General features: G+C 42.3%; 1 protein-coding gene across 1 annotated transcript in view; it reads left to right on the top strand.

The window, feature by feature from the left end:
* The window catches only part of prkn (parkin RBR E3 ubiquitin protein ligase), an 88,698-nt gene that overhangs the window by 25,662 nt on the left and 38,433 nt on the right, over positions 1–24,603 (top strand). The window contains exons 5-7 of the mRNA XM_023970373.2: positions 966–1,049; positions 1,181–1,296; positions 5,080–5,216. Coding sequence (XP_023826141.1) covers positions 966–1,049; positions 1,181–1,296; positions 5,080–5,216 — 337 coding nt within the window. The remainder of the gene's footprint in view (positions 1–965; positions 1,050–1,180; positions 1,297–5,079; positions 5,217–24,603) is intronic.

The following is a 24,603-nucleotide window of genomic DNA, read 5'->3' as shown; positions in this document are numbered from 1 at the left end:
AGGGGTCTCTGACTTTTACACTGCAGTACTGAGGGCCTGGCAGCTGCTAAGGCCCACACGAGGGGGGCGTGGCGCCTGGACCGTGGGAGGAGCCCATTTTCCACAATCCACAGATCCCTTTAAGGTCTGTTCGTTCAGCCACCCTGCAGGGACGTTTAATGGCAGCAGGATAGCTGACCTARGGCTGCCAGGGGGTTGAGGGTGGAAAACCCCCCAAGAGTTGGCACAGCAGGTGGGCATAGGCATTCAAAATATATATTTTTATTCGGATTTGAAAAAAAATTAAAATGCTCTGATCAAAAGAGTAATCAGAAGAGCAGACAGAGCGCAGTTATTTCCAGGGTGCTATCCCGGTAGCTTTTCGCTAACAGTTGCCTAGGCTAACAGTGAAAGAGAAGTCTGGTCAGGGGACCTCCACTGGAGGGTAATACATGGAGCCCTGGCCACCAATAGCTGGTTGGCTCGGGTTGACCCCGGAGTCGGGGCGGGGTGTCCGTTTTGTGCAATAACAGTTTTTTTTTTCTCCCTGTGCCAGGATAATGCAACTACTATATCTGTTGGACTGTCTGTGTGTGAGGTTGTGGGTGGTCTTCTCTGTGGAGATGTTTGTGATGTGGCTCAGGTATTCAAGCAGTGAAAGGGCCAAATGTGTTTTGTATAACTTTTTGTTTTTGTTTGGCCAGGCCAAGTTGGTCATAGGCTGGATTTGAGTTTTATAAAATGATTAACAGTGTGGAGATGTTTCAGGAGGTATGGGGCTAAGGCCAGAGAGGAGGGGTTGTATAGTTGTAATGTGGTGCTGTATTGTATTGTACTGTGTTGTATACTGTGTAATGGGTTTGTGTGTGGAGGTTGTGGTGGCACGCAATATGTTTTTGTGTGTGGTGGGTGGGGCGGGGTAAATGGTGTTTTTAGTGTAATGGGGAAGTCCCATTTTTAAAGGAAAAAGTCTCTCTCCCCCCCAGGGCCCGTCATGTTGGGACGATGTCCTCCTCCCAGAGCGTATCCATGGCGTCTGTCAATCAGAGGGTTGCCTTGGCAGAGTAGCGGTAAGACCAGTGAACTGTCCACAACCGCCTCAAAACCCCCTCACTGCCACCACAACGGAATTACAATCTCATAACACGACCACACCTCCACCAAACAACATGTACCTCGGTCTCTTATCTGCTTTCCATAGGAGTTTTACCTGAAGTGTGCTGCCCACCCCACCTCTGATGATGACACGTCTGTGGCCCTGGACCTCGTCATGCCCAATGTGCGGGATGTCCCATGCATTGCCTGCACAGATATCATGTACGTGTACAATATTGTCTGTGCAGCCTCTCTATCGGCCTAATATAAACAGCATGTTTAACATGAAAGCAATAGACCGACTTAGGCTTACACACACACACGCTTGCAGGCAGGTAGACATACGCACCCCAATGGCCCTGTCTCTCCCTCCTGCAGTCCCTCCCTCCTACAATCAGTGGCTCCAGACAAACAAAGCTGTGATTCTGTCAGTGTGGCATATAACAGATGAAGGTCAGCCTCCCCATCCCTGTGATGACGGCGGCCATACTGTCACTGCCTCACCCACAGAGGACAAAAGAAGGGAGGGCCAGTCCATCACCTGCTYCCCGCAACCGATACAATGGAGTCCAATCACAGACGCCCTCGTCTCAAATCAAGGACTCGCCGCTACGAGCGTGATTGAAGTGGGGCCGTACAATTACCCTTCTGAGTGAAGCTTTGTTTTTCCCGGCGTTTCTCTCGCTTTGCTGCCGCCACTTAGCACAATCAGCTCCTTGGTTTGTTTAAAAGGGCAAACGGATGAGGAAACCACAGTCACAGAGTTACTACTGTGAGACTAATACCGGGGGCGTTTCTCAATATGCATACTACCATGCTCCTCACTCTCATGCTCTGAGTTCGTTCCCCGAGGACGTTCTCTTGCAAACGTTCTTGGGAGGACGAGAGTGTGGAGAATGCATGCAATTGTACATTTGAGAAGCACTGCGCACTCTCCTGCTACTGCATTACCTTTGACTAATACAGATGACACAAGATAACTACATTAAAGCAAACGCAACTTCATAATTATCAGCCAGCTATATGTGAATCGTGTTAATCTAGATAGCCAGCTAGTTTAACATGTAAAAAATTACCTACAACTAATGTTATGAAAGGTAGCTGGCCAATGTTGGCTACGAATTCTTCGTAGGTAGGTAGGTAGATAGGGAGTTACCAATTCTTTGTCAGTTAGCCTGCGATCTATGGATATTCTAGGCAGTTAAACATGCCAAAATGAACACCGTATGTATTTATTAACGTATTAAGATAAAGTATTGTAATCAGGCAACTTTTCATTCTCGAAGTCAGAGTTCATTTTCTATCGCTTCAGCTCAAAACCAGCCACCATTTTCTTTCAGGAAATATGACATTGTTTGTTACGTGGTTGCATCATATTACGTCAACAATCCTGGGAATATTTCAGTTGAAGCTTGCGTTGATGCGTGCTTTGAAATGTGTATGAACGAAGTATGCGTCTGAGAACTACCCTCCCTGCTCCGTTTCGCATACTTTCAGAAGTAACAAGATGTGCTTTGGCTGAGTGAGTGGGTGGTTGCTAGGCTTCTTGAGTGCAATAATATGTACAGTAGGTGCTGTATGCAAGCAAGTTCGACCTAGGAGAGGCGAAGGTCTGAAGGATTTCTCTGGCTGAGGTTGGACTGGCTTAGTTTAATTTATTTAGGCGTTACTCTACCAGGTCAGTTAATTGGGTTATTTATGTAATTTGCAATTGAATGGTGTGAAGCAAAACATGAAGTCAAGTGGAGATGAGATGTTGGGGAGAGACGTCGTCTGTAAGAAGAGGGCAAGAATGAGAGACGTGTGATAGAGGGACAAGGAGAACAGGTGAGGAACAGAAGAGGGATATAGAGAGAGAGAGAGAGACCACACTCACCTGCGTGGATGTTAGTGTGTCAGTGATGACCGGTTTCACTCGCTCTCGCTCAGTATCCCTGGCCCCTCTGTCTTTGTAGCAGCCATGATATATCAGAGCTCCTCTGAGACCCGCGGTCTCGCACTGCTGCTTTTCRCCTGCCTCCCGCACTAAATGAATCCCCCCTGTGGCCTGTGATAGAACAAAACACGCACCAGTGCGGGAAACGCATGTTTACATTGCCAAAACAAGTGAAATAGATCATGAACAAAAGTGAAGTAAACAATCAAAAATGAACAGTTAACATTACACTCACAAAAGTTTCAAAGGGATAGAGGCATGTCAAATGTTATTATGGCTATATACAGTGTTGTAATGATGTACAAAAGGGAAAATAAGTTTAATATATACATACAGTTGAAGTCGGAAGTTTACATACACTTAGGTTGCAGTCATTAAAACTCGTTTTTCAACCACTCCACAAATTTCTTGTTAACAAATTATAGTTTTAGCAAGTCGGTTAGGACATCTACTTTGTGCTTGACACAAGTAATTTTTCCAACAATTGTTTACAGACAGATTATTTCACTTATAATTCACTGTATCACAATTCCAGTGGGTCAGAAGTTTACATGCACTAAGTTGACTGTGCCTTTAAACAGCTTGGAAAATTCCAGAAAATTATGTCATGGCTCTAGAAGCTTCTGATAGGCTAAATTACTTAATTTGAGTCAATTGGAAGTGTACCTGTGGATGTATTTCAAGGCCTACCTTCAAACTCAGTGACTCTTTGCTTGACATCACGGGAAATCAAAAGAAAACAGCCAAGACGGCAGAAAAAAATTGTAGACCTCCACAAGTCAGGTTCATCCTTGGGAGCAATTTCCAAACGCCTGAAGGTACCACGTTCATCTGTACAAACAGTAGTACGCAAGTATAAACACCATGGTACCACGTAGCCGTCATACCGCTCAGGAAGGAGACTTGTTCTTTCTCCTAGAGATGAACATACTTTGGTGCGAAAAGTGCAAATCAATCCCAGAACAACAGCAAAGGACCTGGTGAAGATGCTGGAGGAAACAGGTACAAAGGTATCTATATCCACAGTAAAACAAGTTCTATATCGACATAATCTGAAAGGCCGCTCTACAAGGAAGAAGCCACTGCACCAAAACCGCCATAAAAAATCCAGACTAAGGTTTGCAACTGCACATGGGAACAAAGATCATACTTTTTGGAGAAATGTCCTCTGGTCTGATGAAAAAATAAATAAATAATAGAACTGTTTGGCCATAATGACCATCGTAATGTTTGGAGGAAAAAGGGGGAGGCTTGCAAGCCAAAGAACATCATCCCAACCGTGAAGCACGGGGGTGGCAGCATCATGTTGTGGGGGTGCTTTGCTGCAGGAGGGACTGGTGCACTTTACAAAATAGATGATAATATGAGGAAGGAAAATGATGTGAAAGTATTGAAGCAACATCTCAAGACATCAGTCAGGAAGTTAAAGCTTGGTCACAAATGGGTCTTCCAAATGGACAATGACCCCAAGCATACTTCCAAAGTTGTGGCAAAATGGCTGAAGGACAACAAAGTCAAGGTATTGGAGTGGTCATCACAAAGCCCTGACCTCAATCCCATAGAAAATGTGTGGGCAGAACTGAAAAAGCGTGTGCGAGCAAGGAGGCCTACAAACCTGACTCAGTTACACCAGCTCTGTCAGGATGAATGGGCCAAAATGCACCCAACCTATTGTGGGAAGCTTGTGGAAGGCTACCCAAAATGTTTGACCCAAGTTAAAACATTTTAAAGGCAATGCTAGCAAATACTAATTGAGTGTATGTAAACTTCTGACCCACTGGGAATGTGATGAAAGAAATAAAAGCTGAAATAAATCATTCTCCCTACTATTATTCTCACATTTCACATTCTTAAAATAAAGTGGTGATCCTAACTAACCCAAGACAGGGCATTTTTACTATGATTAAATGTCAGGAATTGTGAAACTGAGTTTAAATGTATTTGGCTAAGGTGTATGTAAACTTCCGACTTCAACTGTGTGTGAATTTATTTATATATATTTCTACATCTGTTTCAAGTCAATGATTCTTCATTGGTATGAAATGTCTCTGTGTCTGTCCACTCTGTAGGAGTCCAGTGTTGGTGTCCCAATGTCCAGACCGCCATGTCATTTGTCTAGACTGCTTCCACATGTACTGTGTGACCCGCCTCAACGAGCGACAATTCATCCACCACCCAGATGTCGGCTACTCACTTCCATGTGCAGGTAAACGTGTGTGAATGTAAGTCAGTTGCACTATTGAGTTCTGGCAAGAGACTGTATGAGTTGTGGTAAGATTGTGAGTTGTGGTCGGACTGTGTTGTGTGTGTGTGCGCACGGGTACTAGTTGTGGTAAGACTGTGTGAGGGGCCTGTCAGTGATGGATTGTGGCTGCTCCCAGGCTGCAGCGAGGGGGAGATGGAATCAGAGCTCTGTTGTCACAGGCACACACACTGCCCCAGGAGGACACAGGCACTGTGTAATGGGGCTCTGGGGAAGGCCACTGACCCTCCACCACTGATAGAGGGAGCTATCTCTTTCTCACTCTCTCTGTTTGTCTTTGTTCTTTGTATTTCTATATTGTTTATTGATTGACCATAGTGAAGTCGTAGGCTCAGGTTTTCTGGGTCTGTTTTTCGTTGGATAGGTTTCTCTGTTTTCTCTATTCTGTTTAGGTTTTCTACTGCCAAGTTTACACCATCACTATTACAGTAAAACCTTTTGTCCAGGAAATTGTCCAGAAAGGATTAAATGTGTTGTTGCCTAATTGCTTTTTGGTAGATTTCCACACTATTTTCCTTCCATCCATAGCATTTCTTAATATTATTCAGTTCCTTTGGCTTTGATGCCTCATGATTGAGCATTGCTCTGTTCAAGTAGAGTGTGATTTTGCTGTGATCTGATAGGGGTGTCAGTGGACTGACTGTGAATGCTCTAAGAGACTCTGGGTTGAGGTCAGTAGTCCATAGTACTACTGCCAAGAGATGAGCTATAGGTGTACCTACCATAGGAGTCCCCCCGAAGCCTACCATTGACTATATACTGTACATACCCAGCGTATGACAGAGCTGCAAGAGTTGTGAGCTGTTTTTGTTGATTATGATGTAGTAGTTATGTCTAGGGGGCATATGGGTTTAAGGAATGCTGTCACCTCCAGGTAGGTGTTTGTCCCCCTGTGTGCTGAAGGTGTCGGGTTCTTGTCCAGTTCTGGCATTTAGGTCACCACAGACTAGTACATGTCCCTGAGCCTGGAAATCGTTGATCTCCCCTTTTAGGACGGAAAAGCTGTCATCGTTAAAGTATGGGGATTCTATTGAGCCGATATACAGTTGAAGTCGGAAGTTTACATACACCATAGCCAAATACATTTAAACTCAGTTTTTCACAATTCCTGACATTTAACCCTAGGAAAGATTGCCTGTCTTAGGTCAGTTAGGATCACCACTTTATTTTGAGAATGTGAAATGTCAGAATAATATTAGAGAGAGTGATTTATTTCAGCTTTTATTTCTTTCATCACATTCCCAGTGGGTCAGAAGTTTACATTCACTCAATTAGTATTTGGTAGCATTGCCTTTTAAATTGTTTAACTTGGGTCAAACGTTTCGGGTAGCCTTCCACAAGCTTCCCACAATAAGTTGGGTGAATTTTGGCCCATTCCTCCTGACAGAGCTGGTGTAACTGAGTCAGGTTTGTAGGCCTCCTTGCTCGCACACGTTTTTTCAGTTCTGACAAATATGTTCTGTAGGATTGAGGTCAGGGCTTTGTGATGGTCACTCCAATACCTTGACTTTGTTGTCCTTAAGCCATTTTGCCACAACTTTGGAAGTATGCTTGGGGTCATTGTCCATTTGGAAGACCCATTTGCGACCAAGCTTTAACTTCCTGACTGATGTCTTGAGATGTTGCTTCAATATATCCACATAATTTTCCTTCCTCATGACACCATCTATTTTGTAAAGTGCACCAGTCCCTCCTGCAGCAGAGCACCCCCACAACATGATGCTGCCACCCCCGTGCTTCACGGTTGGGATGATGTTCTTCGGCTTGCAAGCTTCCCCCTTTTTCCTCCAAACATAATGATGGTCATTATGGCCAAACAGTTCTATTTTTGTTTCATCAGACCAGAGGAAAGTTTCTCCAAAAAGTATGATCTTTGTCCACATGTGCAGTTGTAAACCGTAGTCTGGCTTTTTTATGGCGGTTTTGGAGTAGTGGCTTCTTCCTTGCTGAGCGGCCTTTCAGGTTATGTCTATATAGGACTCGTTTTACTGTGGATATAGATACTTTTGTACCTGTTTCCTCCAGCATCTTCACAAGGTCCTTTGCTGTTGTTCTGGAATTTATTTGCACTTTTCGCACCAATGTACGTTCATCTCTAGGAGATTCCTTCCTTCCTGAGCCTTCCTGAGCGGTATGACAGCTGCGTGGTCCCATGGTGTTTATACTTGCGTACTATTGTTTGTACAGATGAACGTGGTACCTTCAGGCGTTTGGAAATTGCTCCCAAGGATGAACCTGACTTGTGGAGGTCTACAATTTTTTTCTGCCGTCTTGGCTGTTTTCTTTTGATTTCCCGTGATGTCAAGCAAAGAGGCACTGAGTTTGAAGGTAGACCTTGAAATACATCCGCAACTACACTTCCAATTGACTCAAATGATGTCAATTAGCCTATCAGAAGCTTCTAAAGCCATGACATTTTCTGTAATTTTCCAAGCTGTTTAAAGGCACAGTCAACTTAGTGTATGTAAACGTCTGACCCACTGGAATTGTGATACAGTGAAATAATCTGTCTGTAAACAATTGTTGGAAAAATTACTTGTGTCATGCGCAAAGTAGATGTCCTAACCGACTTGCCAAAACTATAGTTTGTTAACAAGAAATTTGTGGAGTGGTTGAAAAACAAGTTTAAATGACTCCAACCTAAGTGTATGTAAAATTCTGACTTCAACTGTAGTTAGCACACGTGAGGACATTTTTCTCTGTTGAGATAATTTGACTAATTTGATAGAGTGGGTTAGGTCTGATCTATACCAAATTATCTCTCTCTCTCTCTCTCTCTCTCTTCTCTTTACTATTGCCCCTCACGTCTAACTGTTTCTCTCCCTATCTTTGCCTGTTCTCTTTCTTCTCCGGCCTCACTTATTCCTCTCTCTTACTCACACAAAAGAGTAACACTTATGTTGGAGTTTGTTCACTTTGATATCCACACCCTTTCTTCTCAATGCCTGATGCGGTTTTGTAAAGTGGAAGTGTCTCTCTCTCTATGTTTAGCAGGTGTTTGAGAGTGGGTATGTTTTAGTCTTGGCTATGGAATTATGTGTGTGTGTACGTGCATGCATGCGCTCGTGTGTGTGTATGCAACAAACACACCCTGTGGTCCGTTTGCCAAGTGCCGTTCCTAGTCTGTTTGTTCAGGCGATCATCACTGTTTGAGCGTCTGCAGACAGGAGATTTGGCAGAAAGGTCAGACTTCACCCACAAATGCCATTTCCATTTTTAAATAACTTTTAACAGCCCAGCCAAAGCACACTTGTCCAAAAGGCATGGATGAAAGGAGAGATGTTGCAAGCCGGCGACCGCTGAGTTTGAAATAAAGATTGGCCAATCCGATAAAGAGTTTGTGCTAGGAAGGCTGGCGGCAGCCGTTCACTGAGAAAACTAAGCCGGAGCCAAAAAAAGACCTAACCTTCTTTTGAGATGAGGTTTTAGCACACAACTATATTACWGGGTTCAAAGACATAAAACCCTGCAGAATATCCCCGTTTTAACATTCACTCAGAGCATTTGCTCTTTAAAGGTAACTTTAGCTATCTGCATAATATCCCTATACCCTCTCTCCTTCTCTTTATATATCTCTGGCTCCTACATTTCTCTTCTGTCACCCTCCTCTCTTGACCATTTTTGAGTAGTCGGGAGCTCTAACTTCTTTGAGTGACATGTAGTGTGTGACAAAGTTTTTCTGTTCATAATTTTCTCTATTTTCTCTCTTTCATGATCATTGCCTACGGTAGTATTTCCAACAGCAACAGTGAAACCTTAGAGCCTGTCTCTCTGATAACCTCTGACCCCCTTAGAGAGGGAGCCTAAGACTCAATCTTGTCCTCCCTCCAAGGGGATTCAGTCGGGGTCACCCRGTCAAGCAAACACTATCGCACACACAGGAACTGTAGAGTCGGCAGAACTAACAAACCTTCTTCATACATGCACTGTGAAACATTGGGGGTTGTCACAAGGTGCCAAGATTAATTTCCTGCCCTGTCTCTTTGGGGTCTCCGGGCGTGGATGGTGACCGGGTTGCATGTTAAACATGCTAAGCCAGCCTGTCGGCTGGGGGAGAGGGAAGATAAGGTGGAATTGCTGTTGCACCTGTTGGACTTGGCGCTTGACACTTTTATCAGCAAGTGAGAAATGTCCATAAATACCAGCCAGTGCCTGCAGCCTCTGCCGTGCAACACAAGGCACCGTCTCTGTAATAGCACAGATACCAAGATCTCATAAAAAAACCTATCTACCTGATAGGACAGGGAACTACTGGTGGCATATTCTTCTGTATGGTCCCATATCTGTCTTGGATTAATATTTTCATGGACATATGCATTTGCTTTAGCAATATAATCATGTAAAAACCACTATCTGCTCTTGATTAATATTCATTTTGGGCCCTGTATCTGCGTTAGATTTATATTCCTGGGAGGATTTGTATATGCTTCACATAAGTATTTGTGCAAGAAACGTGCATCGGCTGTAGATTGATACTCCCGTGAAGACCTTTATCTACTATGGATTAATATTCCTGTGAGGAGCCAAGATCTCCTGTTGATTTTTAATATTCCTGCAACCACACACATATTAATAATAACCTATCAAAAACGATGTCCGTACACAGAGACCGTGGGCCAAAGAAAGAGGACCAGGGAACAGTTTGAGCAACTACTGGGACATTATAAACAACAAACACAGATGAGGTAAGAGGGTGATTCCATACTATCAGGAGCAGAAAGTCGTTTTGGTGTCTCAGAATGCTCTGGCAATTCTCACATAGAAACTGAATTGGGAGGAAGGATGATTTTTGAATGCTTTTTACATTTGTATCACAAACCATTTTTGAGAAAATCATGATAAAAGTGGCCATTTTAGGCCCATTTAGACCTATACATGCCTCCTGTAAGACATAATGATCTGTTAATCGTACYTGATACAGACAACATCCTGGTGTCATTATARTKCTTATAGTGTTCTCTAACATATGGAGTATGTCTAGATTCTGAAATACAGATTTTCACCTACATTTGTTTAACATTAATATGAATATGTCAAAATGACCCTTTTTGATTTAACTTATTATTTGATTTGTAACAATATACTCTTCAAACACACTACATTTCCAGAGTTCTCTCTCTGGTATTTTTAATGATATGACCCATTTTATACATAGAATGTACATTATAGGTCGTTAACCAATCACAGCCCTGCTTTAGGATTGCACATTCAGCAAATCACCAGCAGAGGGAGGTCCCTTTTACCATTCACTGTGTTGGTGGTGCTCATAAAATGGATCAAAACTTCATAATTTGCAGAGACCCCACTCTGGAAATTTGATGTACTTGTAGAGCAGGGGACTCAACTACAATTTGACATGGTCTGGTCACACAAATTTTCTAGATGGCAAAGGTCCGGCTGGATATTGTCATTTATTGGCGTAGTAACAAACCCCCACCTCACGATCCAAATATATTCAAACTGTTCCCACCCCTCTTGTTGGCGTAGAGAATATTTTGCCATTTTAAAGCTCATTCCCTGCAATTCTCTACATTTTGCCATGGGGTGGAGATACAATTTAGCAGTTTGAAAGATAATTTCCTGCAATTCTGCACATTTTGCCATGTCTTATGTGTGTTCTGATACCTGAGTGACTCAACAATATCAACGGGGGCCCCATGGAGGTCGAGGCCAGTAGGCATGTAATCTTAAAATAGCTGGTTAGCCAAACTTACCCATCTAGCTAACATTGCCAGGAGGTGATCAGCAGGACATTTCTGACAGGTTAAAAATAGCTCTCTAAGGTCTGTCAGTGAATGACATAACAAGAGGAAAACTGCCCATGCACTACCACATTTAGAAATGGAACCTTGTGCATTCTACTATTAAACCTCTCAACATCAGTAAGTTAAAAGCCTGAATGAGTTCCTAAGTATGGACCAGCTATCCGTATTGACCCTGTTCTGGGTCCAGTTATGGACCCCGGTCCGCCAGTTGAGTATGGCTGTTGTAGAGTATATTGTTCCAAACAATATGTCTTAAAATGAACAAAATCAAAAAGGGTAGTTTTGAGAGACTCATGTTTTTTATGTTGAATAAATGAATGTGAATATGTGTATTTCAGAATCTAGACCTACTACACGTTGGAGCACATTATAAGTCAGGGATCATCAACTACATTCAGCCGCGGGCCAAGGCAGCAGCTACTATTTATGTAGTCCAGCAAAATTAAGGCAGTTCTATACAATTAAAAACATTGCATTCGATTTCACAACACATTAAGCGTGTGCCCTCGGGCCACTACTCTTCTACCACATATCTACAACACAAAATCCATGTGTACGTTTGTGTATAGTGCGTATGTTATGTGCCTCTCTTCAGTCCCCGCTGTTCCATAAGGTGTATTTTTATCTGTTTTTTTTACATATGATTTTACTGTTTAATGTGGAATAGAGTTCCATGTAGTCATGGCTCTATACAGTACTGTGCACCTCCCATAGTCTGTTCTGGACTTGGGACTGTGAAGAGACCTCTGGTGGCATGTCTTGTGGGGTATGCATGGGTGTCTGAGCTGTGTGCTAGTAGTTTAAACTGATAGCTCGGTGCATTCAACATGCCAGTACTTCTCACAAATACAAGTAGTGATGAAGTCAATCTCTCCTCTACTTTGTGCCAGGAGAGATTGACATGTGTATATATATATATTATCATTAGCTCTCTGTGTAGATTTAAGAGCCAGCTGTGCTGCCCTATTCTGGGTCATTTTCCCTAAGTCCTTTGTGGTACCTGACCACACTAATGGACAGTAGTCCAGATGTGACAAAACTAGGGCCTGCAGGACCTGACTTGTTGATAGCACTGTTAAGAAGAGCGAGCAGTTATTTGTTATGGACAGACCTGTTCCCATCTTAGCTACTGTTGCATCAATATGTTTTGATCATGACAGTTTACAGTCCAGGGTTACTCCAAACAGTTTAGTCTCCTCAACTTGCTAAATTTTCACATTATTCATCACAATATTTAGTTGAGGTTTAGGGTTTAGTGAATGATTTACCCCAAATACAATGCTTTTAGTTTTTGAAATATTTATGACCAACTTATTTTTTGCCACCTATTCTGAAACTGACTGCAGCTCTTTAAGTGTTGCAGTGATTTCGCTTGCTGTGGTCACTGATGTGTATAGTGTTGAGTCATCAACATACATAGACACACAGGCTTTACTCTGTGCCAGTGGCAGGTCATTAGTAAAGATTGAAAAGTAAGGGGCCTAGACAGCTGCCATGGGGAATGCCTGACTCTTCCTGGATTATGTTAGAGAGGCTTCCATTAAAGAACACCCTCTGTGTTCTGTTACAGGTAAATCTCGAGCCACGGTATAGAAGGGGATGTAAAGCCGTAATACATAAATTTTTCCAGCAACTGATTATGAAGGATAATGTCAAAAGCAGGCCTGAAGTCTAACAAAACAGCTCCCACAATCTTTTAATCCATTTTCTCTCAGCCAATCATCAGTCATTTGTGTAAGTGCCGTACATGTTGAATGCCCTTCCCTAAAAGCGTGTTGAAAATCTGATGTTAATTTGTTTACTGTGAAATTGCGTTGTATCTGGTCAATCACTATTTTTTTCAAAAGTTTACTAAGGGTTGGTATAAGGCTGATTGGTTGGCTGTTTTGAGCCAGTAAAGGGTGCTTTGCTATTCTTGGGTAGCGTAAGGGCTTATGTTTCCCTCTAGGCCTGAGGGCATACACTTTCCTGTAGGCTTAGATTTCCTGGAGGCAAATAGGAGTGGCAATATCTTCCGCTATCATCCTCTGTCATTTTCCATCCAAGTTGTCAAACCCATGTGGCTTGTCATTGTTGATAGACAACAATAATTGTTTCACCTATTCCACACTAACTTTACATAATTTTAAATTATAATGGATGTCTTTCATAATTTGGTCAGTTATCAATGGATGTGTAGGTTCAGAATTTGTTGATGTCATGCCTAAGTCTTGCCAATAAAAAAATCCTTAAAGTAGTTGTCAATATCAGTTGGTTTTGTGATGAATGAGCAATCTAATTCGATGAATGATGGAGCCGAGTTCATCTTTTTGACCAGAAGTTCATTCAAGGTGCTCCAAAGCTTTTTACTATCATTCTTCATATCATTTATCTTTGTTTCATAGTAGTTTTTTCCTCTTTTTATTCAATTTAGTCACATGATTTCTCAGTTTACAGTACGTTTGCCAATCGGCTATGCAGCCAGACTTATTTTCCATTCCTTTTGCCTCATCCCTATCAACCATACAATTTTTCAATTCCTTGTCAATCCACAGGGATTTAATGTTGTTTTTTTACAGTAATTTTCTTATTAATGGGTGGATGCTTATTAGTATGTGGAATAAGCAATTTTATAAATGTCAAGTGCAGTGTCTGGTTGCTCATTTTATTTTATTTTTTATTTTACCTTTATTTAGCTAGGCAAGTCAATTAAGATTTTTTTTTTTTTACAATAACAATCCTACCGAGAGGCAAAAGGCACACCACAGACCTAGATATGTTATGATGTTATGATCACTACATCTGATGGATGTATATTATAATATTTGACTAAAACATAATTTCAAACCTTGCTTACATTTGTATACAAACAGATTTCACAAATTAAAATCACTTGGAGCTGATTTGCTGGTGATTTTACAGTCTTATGTCCAACAATAAAAAATAATAAAAAATAAAAATAAAGTTTTATTTTTTATTACATTTTTGCTCAGAAAACGGAGAGTAGGCCGCCAGTTGGGGAATGTTGCTATAAGGATTAGAATGACACCAAGATGTTTCTGTGTCATGTACAGATCACAGACCATAAGGCCTTACAGGAGGCTAAATGGGCCTAAAATGGACACTTTCATCATGATTTTTCTTAAATGGCTTGTGATACAAATGTAAAAAGCATGTTAAACATCTTTCCTCCCAATCAAATATATATGTGAGACTTGCCAAAGATATTTTTCACTCCTGCTGGCGTGGAATCGCCCCAAAAGGCTGTTAAGCAGTATGTAATGAGTTAATAGGGAGTGCTGATGAAATGTGTAGGTGATCTGGCAGAGTTACCAGGCATATATGAGACTCTGCTTTGTGAGAGGAGTATGTGGGTGGTGTGTGTGGCACAGGTTCAGACTCTTCAGTGAGATCCACACACTCTCCTTCCTGAAGACACAGCCTGTGACAAACCAGAGGCAGAGAGAAGGAAGGCTTTATGTGTGTTTACGGAGTCCTTATACACCCTCCAGTGTGTTTTGTTTCCCCTCTCAGGAGATAAATGAGAAGTGAGGAGATCACAAATACAACACACAGAACCATGCTAGTCCCCAGGGATGAGAGAAAGGAAGAAAAACAAACTGATAGAGAAGGATACAAAACCCTCTGTGAATTGTCCAATAATATCTGTAGTCAAAAGTATGGGCTATTTGCCATTAGGTTGTTGGTTCTAATCCCAGAGCTAAGTCTTGGGCAGAAAGTTGCAAACTTTTCACGTAAAGTGAATTGATGTGTGTGTGTGTGTGTGTGTGTGTGTGTGTAGGGTTGGATAGGTTACTATCTAAATGTAATCCATTACAGGTACTAGTTACCAGTCCAAAATTGTAATCAGTAATGTAACGTTTGATTACCCAAACTCAGTAACGTAATCTGATTACTTTCTGTTATTTTTGTATTACTTTCCGCTTAAGAGGCATTGGAAGAAGACATAAAGGATCCATCAAATGCATTTGGTGGGTCATCATAGTGGTCTCTCACTTGTGGTCAGACACACTCAGGTGGAACAAACTTAAACTTGCGCCTATTTTCAATGCTGAATTGAATGCCCTGAACTTGAGTCACTGTTACTAGCCGGCTACCACCCGGTACTTAACCTTGTACCTTAGAGACTGCTGTCCTATGTACATAGTGATTGGTCACATTAATAATGTTTATATACTGTTTTACAAACTTCATTTGTATATAACGTATTCTATACACTCACCGGACAGTTTATTAGGTACACCACCCCGTTCACACACATGGATCGTTCCTACAGACCGTGTGTCACGTGGCTTGCTATATAAAGCAGGCATTGAGGCATTCTGTTACTGTTCGATTGAATGTTAGAATGGGCAAAACGAGTGACCTAAGCGACTGAGTGTGGTATGATCATCGGTGCTAGGCGCGCCGAATCCAGCATCTTAGAAACGGCCTACCTCCTGGGCTTTTCACACATGACAGTTTATATAGGGTTTACCGAGAATGATGTGACAAACAAAAAACATCCAGTCAGCGGCAGTCCTGTGGGCGAAAACAGCTCGTTGATGAGAGAGGTCGAAGAAAATGGCAAGAATTGCGCAAGCTAACAGGTTGGCCAGAAACAGATAAATAACTTCTTATGGCTGCAATCCCGGTAACGGGATTGATATGACAACAGCCAGTGAAAGTGCAGGGCGCCAAATTCAAAAAACAGAAATCTCATAATTAAAATTCCTCAGACAAACATGTTTTATACCATTTTAAAGGTAATCTTGTTGTTAATCCCACCAAAGTGTCCGATTTCAAATATGCTTTTCAGCGAAAGCACTACAAACGATTATGTTAGGTCACACCAAACCACAATAAGCACAGGCATTTTTTCAGCGAAAGATAGCAGTTACAAAAAGCAGAAATATAGCTCAAATTAATCACTAACCTTTGATGATCTTCATCAGATGACACCCATAGGACTTCATGTTACACAATACATGCATGTTTTGTTTGATAAAGTTCATATTTATATKAAAAAATCTGAGTTTACATTGGCGCGTTACATTCACTAGTTCCAAAAACATCAAGTGATTTTGCATAGCCACATCGTTTCAACAGAAATACTCATCATAAATGTAGATGATAATACAAGTTATACACATGGAATTATAGATATACCTCTCCTTAATGCAACCGCTGTGTCAGATTTCAAAAAAACTTTGCGGAAAAAGCAAACCATGCAATAATCTGAGACAGAGCTCAGAACAAGAGTCAAATTAGCCGCCATGTTGGAGTCAACAGAAACCAGAAATTACATGATAAATATTCTCTTTGATGATCTTCATCACAATGCACTCCCAGGAATCCTAGTTCCACAATAAATGCTTGATTTGTTCGATAATATCCGTTATTTATGTCCAATTAGCTACTTTGGTTAGCGCGTTTGGTAAACAATTCCAAAGTCACAAAGCGCGTTCACTAAAATGTGACGAAATGTCCAAAAGTTCCGTAACAGTCATTAGAAACATGTCAAACGATGTATTGAATCAATCTTTAGAATGTTGCTAACATCATCTTGAATAACGTTCCAACCAGAGAATTACATTGACTTCAGTTGAGCGATGGAACGGAGCTGCCTCTCACGTGAACGCGCGTGGCCAAAGCGTGGTCACCTCATGGCAGTGGTTACTCATTCCTGTCTCCTTCGACCCCCCCCCCCCCTTCACAGTAGAGGCATCAGACAAAGTTCTATTGACTGTTGACATCTAGTGGAAGCCGTAGGAAGTGAAAACTCATCCATATCTCGCTGTAATTTCAATGGGAGCTTGGTTGAAAATCCACCAGCCTCAGAAAAAATCCAAAGAGGAAGTGGAACTTCTCAGGTTTTTGCCTGCCATATGAGTTCTGTTATACTCACAGACATAATTCAAACAGTTTTAGAAACTTCAGAGTGTTTTCTATCCAATATTAATAATAATATGCATATATTAGCAACTATGACTGAGGAGCAGGCCGTTTACTCTGAGCACCTCTGTGCACCTTTCATCCAATCTACTCAATACTGCCCCTGCAGCCATAAGAAGATAACAGGGCAGTACAACAGTGGTGTGCAGAATGGCATATCGGAACGCACAACTCGTCGATGCTTGTCATGGATGGGCTATTTCAGCAGACGACCACACCGTGTTCCACTCCTTTCAGCTAAAAACAACAAGAAGCGGTTCCAGTGGATACGCGATCACCAATACTGGACAGTTGAGGAGTGGAGAAACATTGCCTCGTCCGACGAATGCTGTTGAGTCATGCTGATGGCAGAGTCAGGATTTTGCGTAAGCAGCATGAGTCCATGGACCCATCCTGCTGGTGTCAATGGTACCGGCTGGTGGCGGTGGTGTACTGGTTTACGGAATGTTTTCCTGGCACACGTTAGGTTCCTTGATACCAATTCAGCAACAAACGTTGCTCGTTCTAATATTTCTTAATTCCTTACATAATATTTTGGGGGATTTGCGTGTATTGTTTTGTATTATTATTATTTATTACAGCACTTTTGGAGCTAGGCATTTCACTACACCCGTGATAACATCTGCAAAATATGTGTACGCGACCAATACATTTTGATTTAATGTCTTTGAGAAAACAGAAAGGTGTCAATGTATTTTTCCACAAACATCCTTTCTGAATTTGAAGTAATCCAAGAAGTAACAATCTAGTATTTCAAAAGTATCTGTAATCTGATTACAATATTTTTATTACAATTTTGTTTCCAACCGTGTGTGCGTGAGCATTGAAGAATTGAGATGGTAAAAGAGTTACTATTGAGATGGAAGACTCCAGCTCCTCTAGAGAAGACTGTTCTATCCCAGTGAGGGCTCTTTACCCCCCTCTGCCTCAGCCTCCCCAACCCCCCAGTCTATCCGGCCCCATGTGCTGTCTTCCTGCCTTTGAACTCCAGAACCTCAAAGCCCATCTCTCGGCTGCACAGCTCTTGTTCTTTTTTTTGTTTAATGTATTATGGGATAAGATATGGAGGATTTTCAAGAGGGGAAAGCCAAATCTTAAATAATAGAAGACAAAACAGCCCCCAATCCAAAGGGATAAATGATGGATGAAAAGGAAGATAAAGCACAGACGTGGTATAGTATAGCCTTGTCTCAACTCAATCACTCATCACTGACACTAGACTAGAACAGTAGAATACAGACATTATTACAGGGTATGATTCCTGTTCTAGGTGCACCACTGTCAGTGTTTTGGTGTTTGTTGATCAGTGTGTGTTTGGCCTTGTTGACTGACCTGTTGGCTGATTTCAATGGACTGATGGGATGTCTACTGTGTGTGGGTGTGCAGGTGGGTGTGCGGGTGTCTGCATACACTACTGTTCAAAAGTTTGGGGTCACTTAGACATTTCCTTGACTTGGAAAGAAAAGCATTTTTTTTTGTCCATTATAATAACATGAAATTGATCAGAAATACAGTGTAGACATTTTTAATGTTGTAAATGATTATTGTAGCTGGAAACGGCTGATATATATTTAAAATAAATAAAAATATCTACATAGGCGTACAGGGGCCCATTATCAGCAACCATCACTCCTGTGTTCCAATAGCACGTTGTGTTAGTTAATCCAAGTTGATCATTTTAAAAGGCTAATTGATCATTAGGAAACCCTTTTGCAATTATGTTAGCACAGCTGAAAACTGTTGTTCTGATTTAAAGAAGCAATAAAACTGGTCTTCTTTAGACTAGTTGAGTATCTGAAGCATCATCATTTGTGGGTTCGATTACAGGCTCAAAATGGCCAGAAACAATTAACTTTCTTCTGAAACTCGTCAGTCTATTCTTGTTCTGAGAAATGAAAGCTATTCCATGCGAGAATTTGCAAAGAAACTGAAGATCCCATACAATGCTGTGTACTACTCCCTTCACAGAACAGCGCAAACCGGCCCTAACCAGAATAGAAAGAGATGTGGGAGGCCCCGGTGCACAACTGAGCGAGAGGACAAGAACATTAGGGTGTCTAGTTTGAGAAAAACAGACGCCTCACAAGTCCTCAACTGGAAGTTTCATTAAATAAACTCAGCAAAAAAAGAAACGTCCTCTCACTGTCAACTGTGTTTATTTTCAGCAAACTTAACGTGTAAATATTTGTATGAACATAACAAGATTCAACAACTGAGACATAAACTGAACAAGTTCCACAGACATGTGACTAACAAAAATGTAATAATGTGTCCCTGAACAAAGGGAGGGTCAAAATCAAAAGTAACAGTCAGTATCTGGTGTGGCCACCAGCTGCATTAAGTACTGCAGTGCATCTCCTCCTCATGGACTGCACCAGATTTGCCAGGTCTTCCTGTGTGATGTTACCCCACTCTTCCACCAAGGCACCTGCAATACATTTCTGGGGGGAATGGCCCTAGCCCCCACCCTGCCGAGCCAACAGGTCCCAGACGTGCTTAATGGGATTGAGATCCGGGCTCTTCGTTGGCCATGGCAGAACACTGCCATTCCTGTCTTGCAGGAAATCACACACAGAACGAGCAGTATGGCTGGTGGCATTGTCATGCTGGAGGGTCATGTCAGGATGAGCCTGCAGGAAAGGTACCACATGAGGGAGGAGGATGTCTTCCCTGTAACGCACAGCGTTGAGATTGCCTGCAATGACAACAAGCTCAGTCCGATGATGCTGTGACACACCGCCCCAGACCATGATGGACCCTCCTCCTCCAAATTGATCCCGCTCTAGAGTACAGGCCTCGGTGTAACGCTCATTCCTTCGACGATAAACGCGAATCCGACCATCACCCCTGGTGAGACAAAACCACGACTCGTCAGTGAAGAGCACTTTTTGCCAGTCCTGTCTGGTCCAGCGACGGTGGGTTTGTGCACATAGACGACGTTGTTGCCGGTGATGTCTGGTGAGGACCTGCCTTACAACAGGCCTACAAGCCCTCAGTCCAGCCTCTCTCATCTTATTGCGGACAGTCTGAGCACTGATGGAGGGATTGTGCGTTCCTGGTGTAACTCGGGCAGTTGTTGTTGCCATCCTGTACCTATCCCGCCGGTGTGATGTTCGGATGTACTGATCCTGTGCAGGTGTTGTTACACGTGGTCTGCCACTGCGAGGACGATCAGCTGTCCATCCTGTAGCACTGTCTTAGGCGTCTCACAGTACGGACATTGTAATTTATTGCCCTGGCCACGTCTGCAGTCCTCATGCCTCCTTGCAGAATGCCTAAGGCACGTTCACGCAGAAGTTTCTTTTTTTGCTGAGTTTAGTACCCGCAAAACACCAGTCTCAACGTCAACAGTGAAGAGGCGACTCCGGGATGCTGGCCTTCTAGGTAGAGTTGCAAAGAAAAAGCCACATCTCAGACTGGCCAATATAAAGCAAAGATTAAGATGGGCAAAAGAACACAGACACTGGACAGAGGAATATTGGAAAAAAAAGTGTTATGGACAGACGAATCTAAGTTTGAGGTGTTCGGATCACAAAGAAGAACATTCGTGAGATGCATAAAAAATGAAAGATGCTGGAGGAGTGCTTGAAGCCGTCTGTCAATCATGCTGGAGGCAATGTGATAGTCTGGGGGTGATTTGGTGGTGGTAAAGAGGGATATTTGTACAGGGGGAAAGGGATCTTGAAGAAGGAAGGCTATCACTCCATTTTGCAACGCCATGCCATACCCTGTGGACGGCCCTTAATTGGAGCTAATTTCCTTCTACAACAGAACAATTTACCCAACACACAGGTCCAAACTAGGGAAGAAGCAGTCAGCTGGTATTCTGTCTATAATGGAGTGGCCAGCACAGTCACCGGATCTCAACCCTATTGTGCTGTTGTAGGAGCAGCTTGACCGTATGGTACGTAAGAAGTGCCCATCAAGCCAATCCAACTTGTGGGAGGTGCTTCAGGAAGCATGGGGTTAAATCTCTTCAGATTACCTCAACAAATTGACAACTAGAATGCCAAAGGTCTGCAAGGCTGTAATTGCTGCAAACGGAGGATTCTTAGACGAAAGCAAAGTTTGTAGGACACAATTATTATTTCAATTAAAAATCATATTTATAACCTTGTCAACATCTTGACTATATTTCCTATTCATTTTGCTACTAATTTCATCTATGTTTTCATGAAAAAAAGGACATTTCTAAGTGACCTAAAATTTGGAACGGTTGTGTGTGCGTGTGTGTACATACCTGTGTTTTTGCCTGCATGCAAATAAACTGAGTGTACAAAACATTAAGAACACCTTCCAAATATTGAGTTGCATCTCCCCTTTTGCCCTCAGAACAGCCTCAATTCGTCAGGGCATGAACAGGGAGGCTGGCCCATGTTGAGTCCAATGCTTCCAACAGTTGTGTCAAGTTGATTCTATGTCCTTTGGGTGGTGGACCATTCTTGATAGACACGGGAAACTGTTGTGTGACACAAACCGATGTGCCTGGCACCTACTACCATAGCCCTTTCACAGGCACTTACAGTGGGGAGAACAAGTATTTGATACACTGCCGATTTTGCAGGTTTTCCTACTTACAAAGCATGTAGAGGTCTGTAATTTTTATCATAGGTACACTTCAACTGTGAGAGACGGAATCTAAAACAAAAATCCAGAAAATCACATTGTATGATTTTTAAGTAATTAATTTCCATTTTATTGCATGACATAAGTATTTGATCACCTACCAACCAGTAAGAATTCCGGCTCTCACAGACCTGTTAGTTTTTCTTTAAGAAGCCCTCCTGTTCTCCACTCATTACCTGTATTAACTGCACCTGTTTGAACTCGTTACCTGTATAAAAGACACCTGTCCACACACTCAATCAAACAGACTCCAACCTCTCCACAATGGCCAAGACCAGAGAGCTGTATAAGGACATCAGGGATAAAATTGTAGACATGCAACAGGCTGGGATGGGCTACAGGACAATAGGCAAGCAGCTTGGTGAGAAGGCAACAACTGTTGGCGCAATTATTAGAAAATGGAAGAAGTTCAAGATGACGGTCAATCACCCTCGGTCTGGGGCTCCATGCAAGATTCACCTCGTGGGGCATCAATGATCATGAGGAAGGTGAGTTATCAGCCCAGAACTACACGGCAGGCCTGGTCAATGACCTGAAGAGAGCTGGACCACAGTCTCAAAGAAAACCATTAGTAACACACTACACGTCATGGATTCAAATCCTGCAGTGGTCTAAACTCCACTCGCCGTGTTTGGAGGAAGAAGAAGGATGAGTACAACCCCAAGAACACCATCCCAACCGTGAAGCATGGAGGTGAAACATCATTCTTTGGGGATGCTTTTCTGCAAAGGGTACAGGATGACTGCACCGTATTGAGGGGAGGATGGATGGGGCCATGTATCGCGAGATCTGGCCAACAACCTCCTTCCTCAGTAAGAGCATTGAAGATGGGTCGTGGCTGGGTCTTCCAGCATGACAACGACCGAAACACACAGCCAGGGCAACTAAGGAGTGGCGCCGTAAGAAGCATCTCAGGTCCTGGAGTGGCCTAGCCAGTCTCCAGACCTGAACCCATAGAAAATCTTTGGAGGGAGCTGAAAGTCCGTATTGCCCAGCGACAGCCCCGAAACCTGAAGGATCTGGAGAAGATCTGTATGGAGGAGTGGGCCAAAATCCCTGCTGCAGTGTGTGCAAACCTGGTCAAGAACTACAGGAAACGTATGATCTCTGTAATTGCAAACAAGGTTTCTGTACCAAATATTAAGATCTGCTTTTCTGATGTATCAAATACTTATGTCATGCAATAAAATGCAAATTAATTACTTAAAAATCATACAATGTGATTTTCTGGATTTTTGTTTTAGATTCCGTCTCTCATAGTTGAAGTGTACCCATGATAGAAATTACAGACCTCTACATGCTTTGTAAGTAGGAAAACCTGCAAAATCGGCAGTGTATCAAATACTTGTTCTCCCCACTGTAAATATTTTGTCTTGCCCGTTCACTGTCTGAATGGCACACATACACAATCCATGTCTAAATTGTCTTAAGGCTTAAAAATCCTTCTTTAACCCCCCGCTCCTTTCATCTACACTGGTTTGAAGTTGATTTTAACAAGTGACATCAATAAGGGACCATAGCATTCACCTGGTCAGTCTGTCATGGAAAGAGCAGGTGTTCTTAATGTTTTGTACACTCAGTGTATATCTATGTGTGTGGTGTGTGTGTGTCTTGCTGGTGGCATTAGTGTTTCATCAGAGCGTGGTTGAAGCAGGCTCCATTAATCCTCATCACGGTGGCTGTCAGGCCTGCGAGGGCGCAGTGCGCCACACACTCCTTAATCAAAAACATAATTAGCCTATATTAGTAGATTGGAAATGTGGATTGAAAAAAACTTAACAAAACAAGTTATACTTCCACCATCTGAGGGGCCAGATTGATGTGCAATCTGCCTATGTGTTTGGCCCAGGCTGACAGGAACAGGCAGGGATGGTGGGAGGGAGGCAGGGATGGAGTGTGAATTACACACTGTTTGTGTTCAGGCAGACTTCCTGTGGGGTTCTAGTGGAAGTGTTGACTGTGGAGGAGCTGAGGGGAGGGACCAGGGTGAAGTGTGGTGTGTCTGTGGTGACCCTCTCTTTCGTCTCTACCTCAGCCTTCCACAAAGAGAGGACAAAAACTCTGAGATGGAGTGAGGGAGGGAGAATTAGAGATATATATAATATATATATATATATAATATATTATATATATATATAATATATATATATATATATATAAGGGAGTGAGAGGAGAGACATTTAGTGAAAAGAGAATAGAGTGCATGTGAAAGTATGTCGGGACAGAAACTGAAGAAAGGAAAGATTGATCAATAGGAATCTGGAGAGACAGTAATTGAAAAGGAGAAATGTGGATTGTGAAGATGGATTCTCAAGGTGAGCTCGTTGGGGGAGAGGGATGCAAACGGCCACTTGTGTCTGATGTTGGTCGGGCAGTGTGATATTGATGAATATTGTTCCTTCTAACCAGCTTTTTGTTTAATCTAGTCTGTGTATTTGTCATTCTTAACATTGTTTGTGGGTGGGAAGTATGATTTAACATAGGCTATTGTTTATACAGTGCCTTCGGAAAGTATGCAGACCCCTTGACTTTTTCCACATTTTGTTACGTTACAGCCTTATTCTAAAATGGATTAAATAAAATAAATCCTTAGCATTCTACACACCCCATAATGATGAAGTGAAATCAGGTTTTTTGAAGTTTTTGAAAATGTATTAAAAATAAAAAAGATGTATTATTATTATAGAAACAAGTATTCAGACCGTTTGCTGTGAGACTCGAAATTGAGCTCAGGTGCGTCCTGTTTCCATTGATCATCCTTGATGTTTCTACAACTTGATTGGAGTCCACCTCTGGTAAATTCAATTGACTGGACATGATTTGGAAAGGCACAAACCTGTCTATGTGAAGCATGGTGGTGGCAGCATCATGCTGTGGGGGTGTTTTTCAGCAGCAGGGACTGGGAGACTAGTCAGGGTCAAGGGAAAGATGAACGGAGCAAAGTACAGAGAGATCCTTGATGAAAACCTGCTCCAGAGTGCTCAGGAACTCAGACTGGGGCGAAG

The sequence above is a fragment of the Salvelinus sp. IW2-2015 genome, linkage group LG25 (genome assembly GCF_002910315.2).
Source record: "Salvelinus sp. IW2-2015 linkage group LG25, ASM291031v2, whole genome shotgun sequence".
Classification (NCBI taxonomy): domain Eukaryota; kingdom Metazoa; phylum Chordata; class Actinopteri; order Salmoniformes; family Salmonidae; genus Salvelinus; species Salvelinus sp. IW2-2015.
This window is presented reverse-complemented; position numbering and strand designations above follow the sequence as displayed.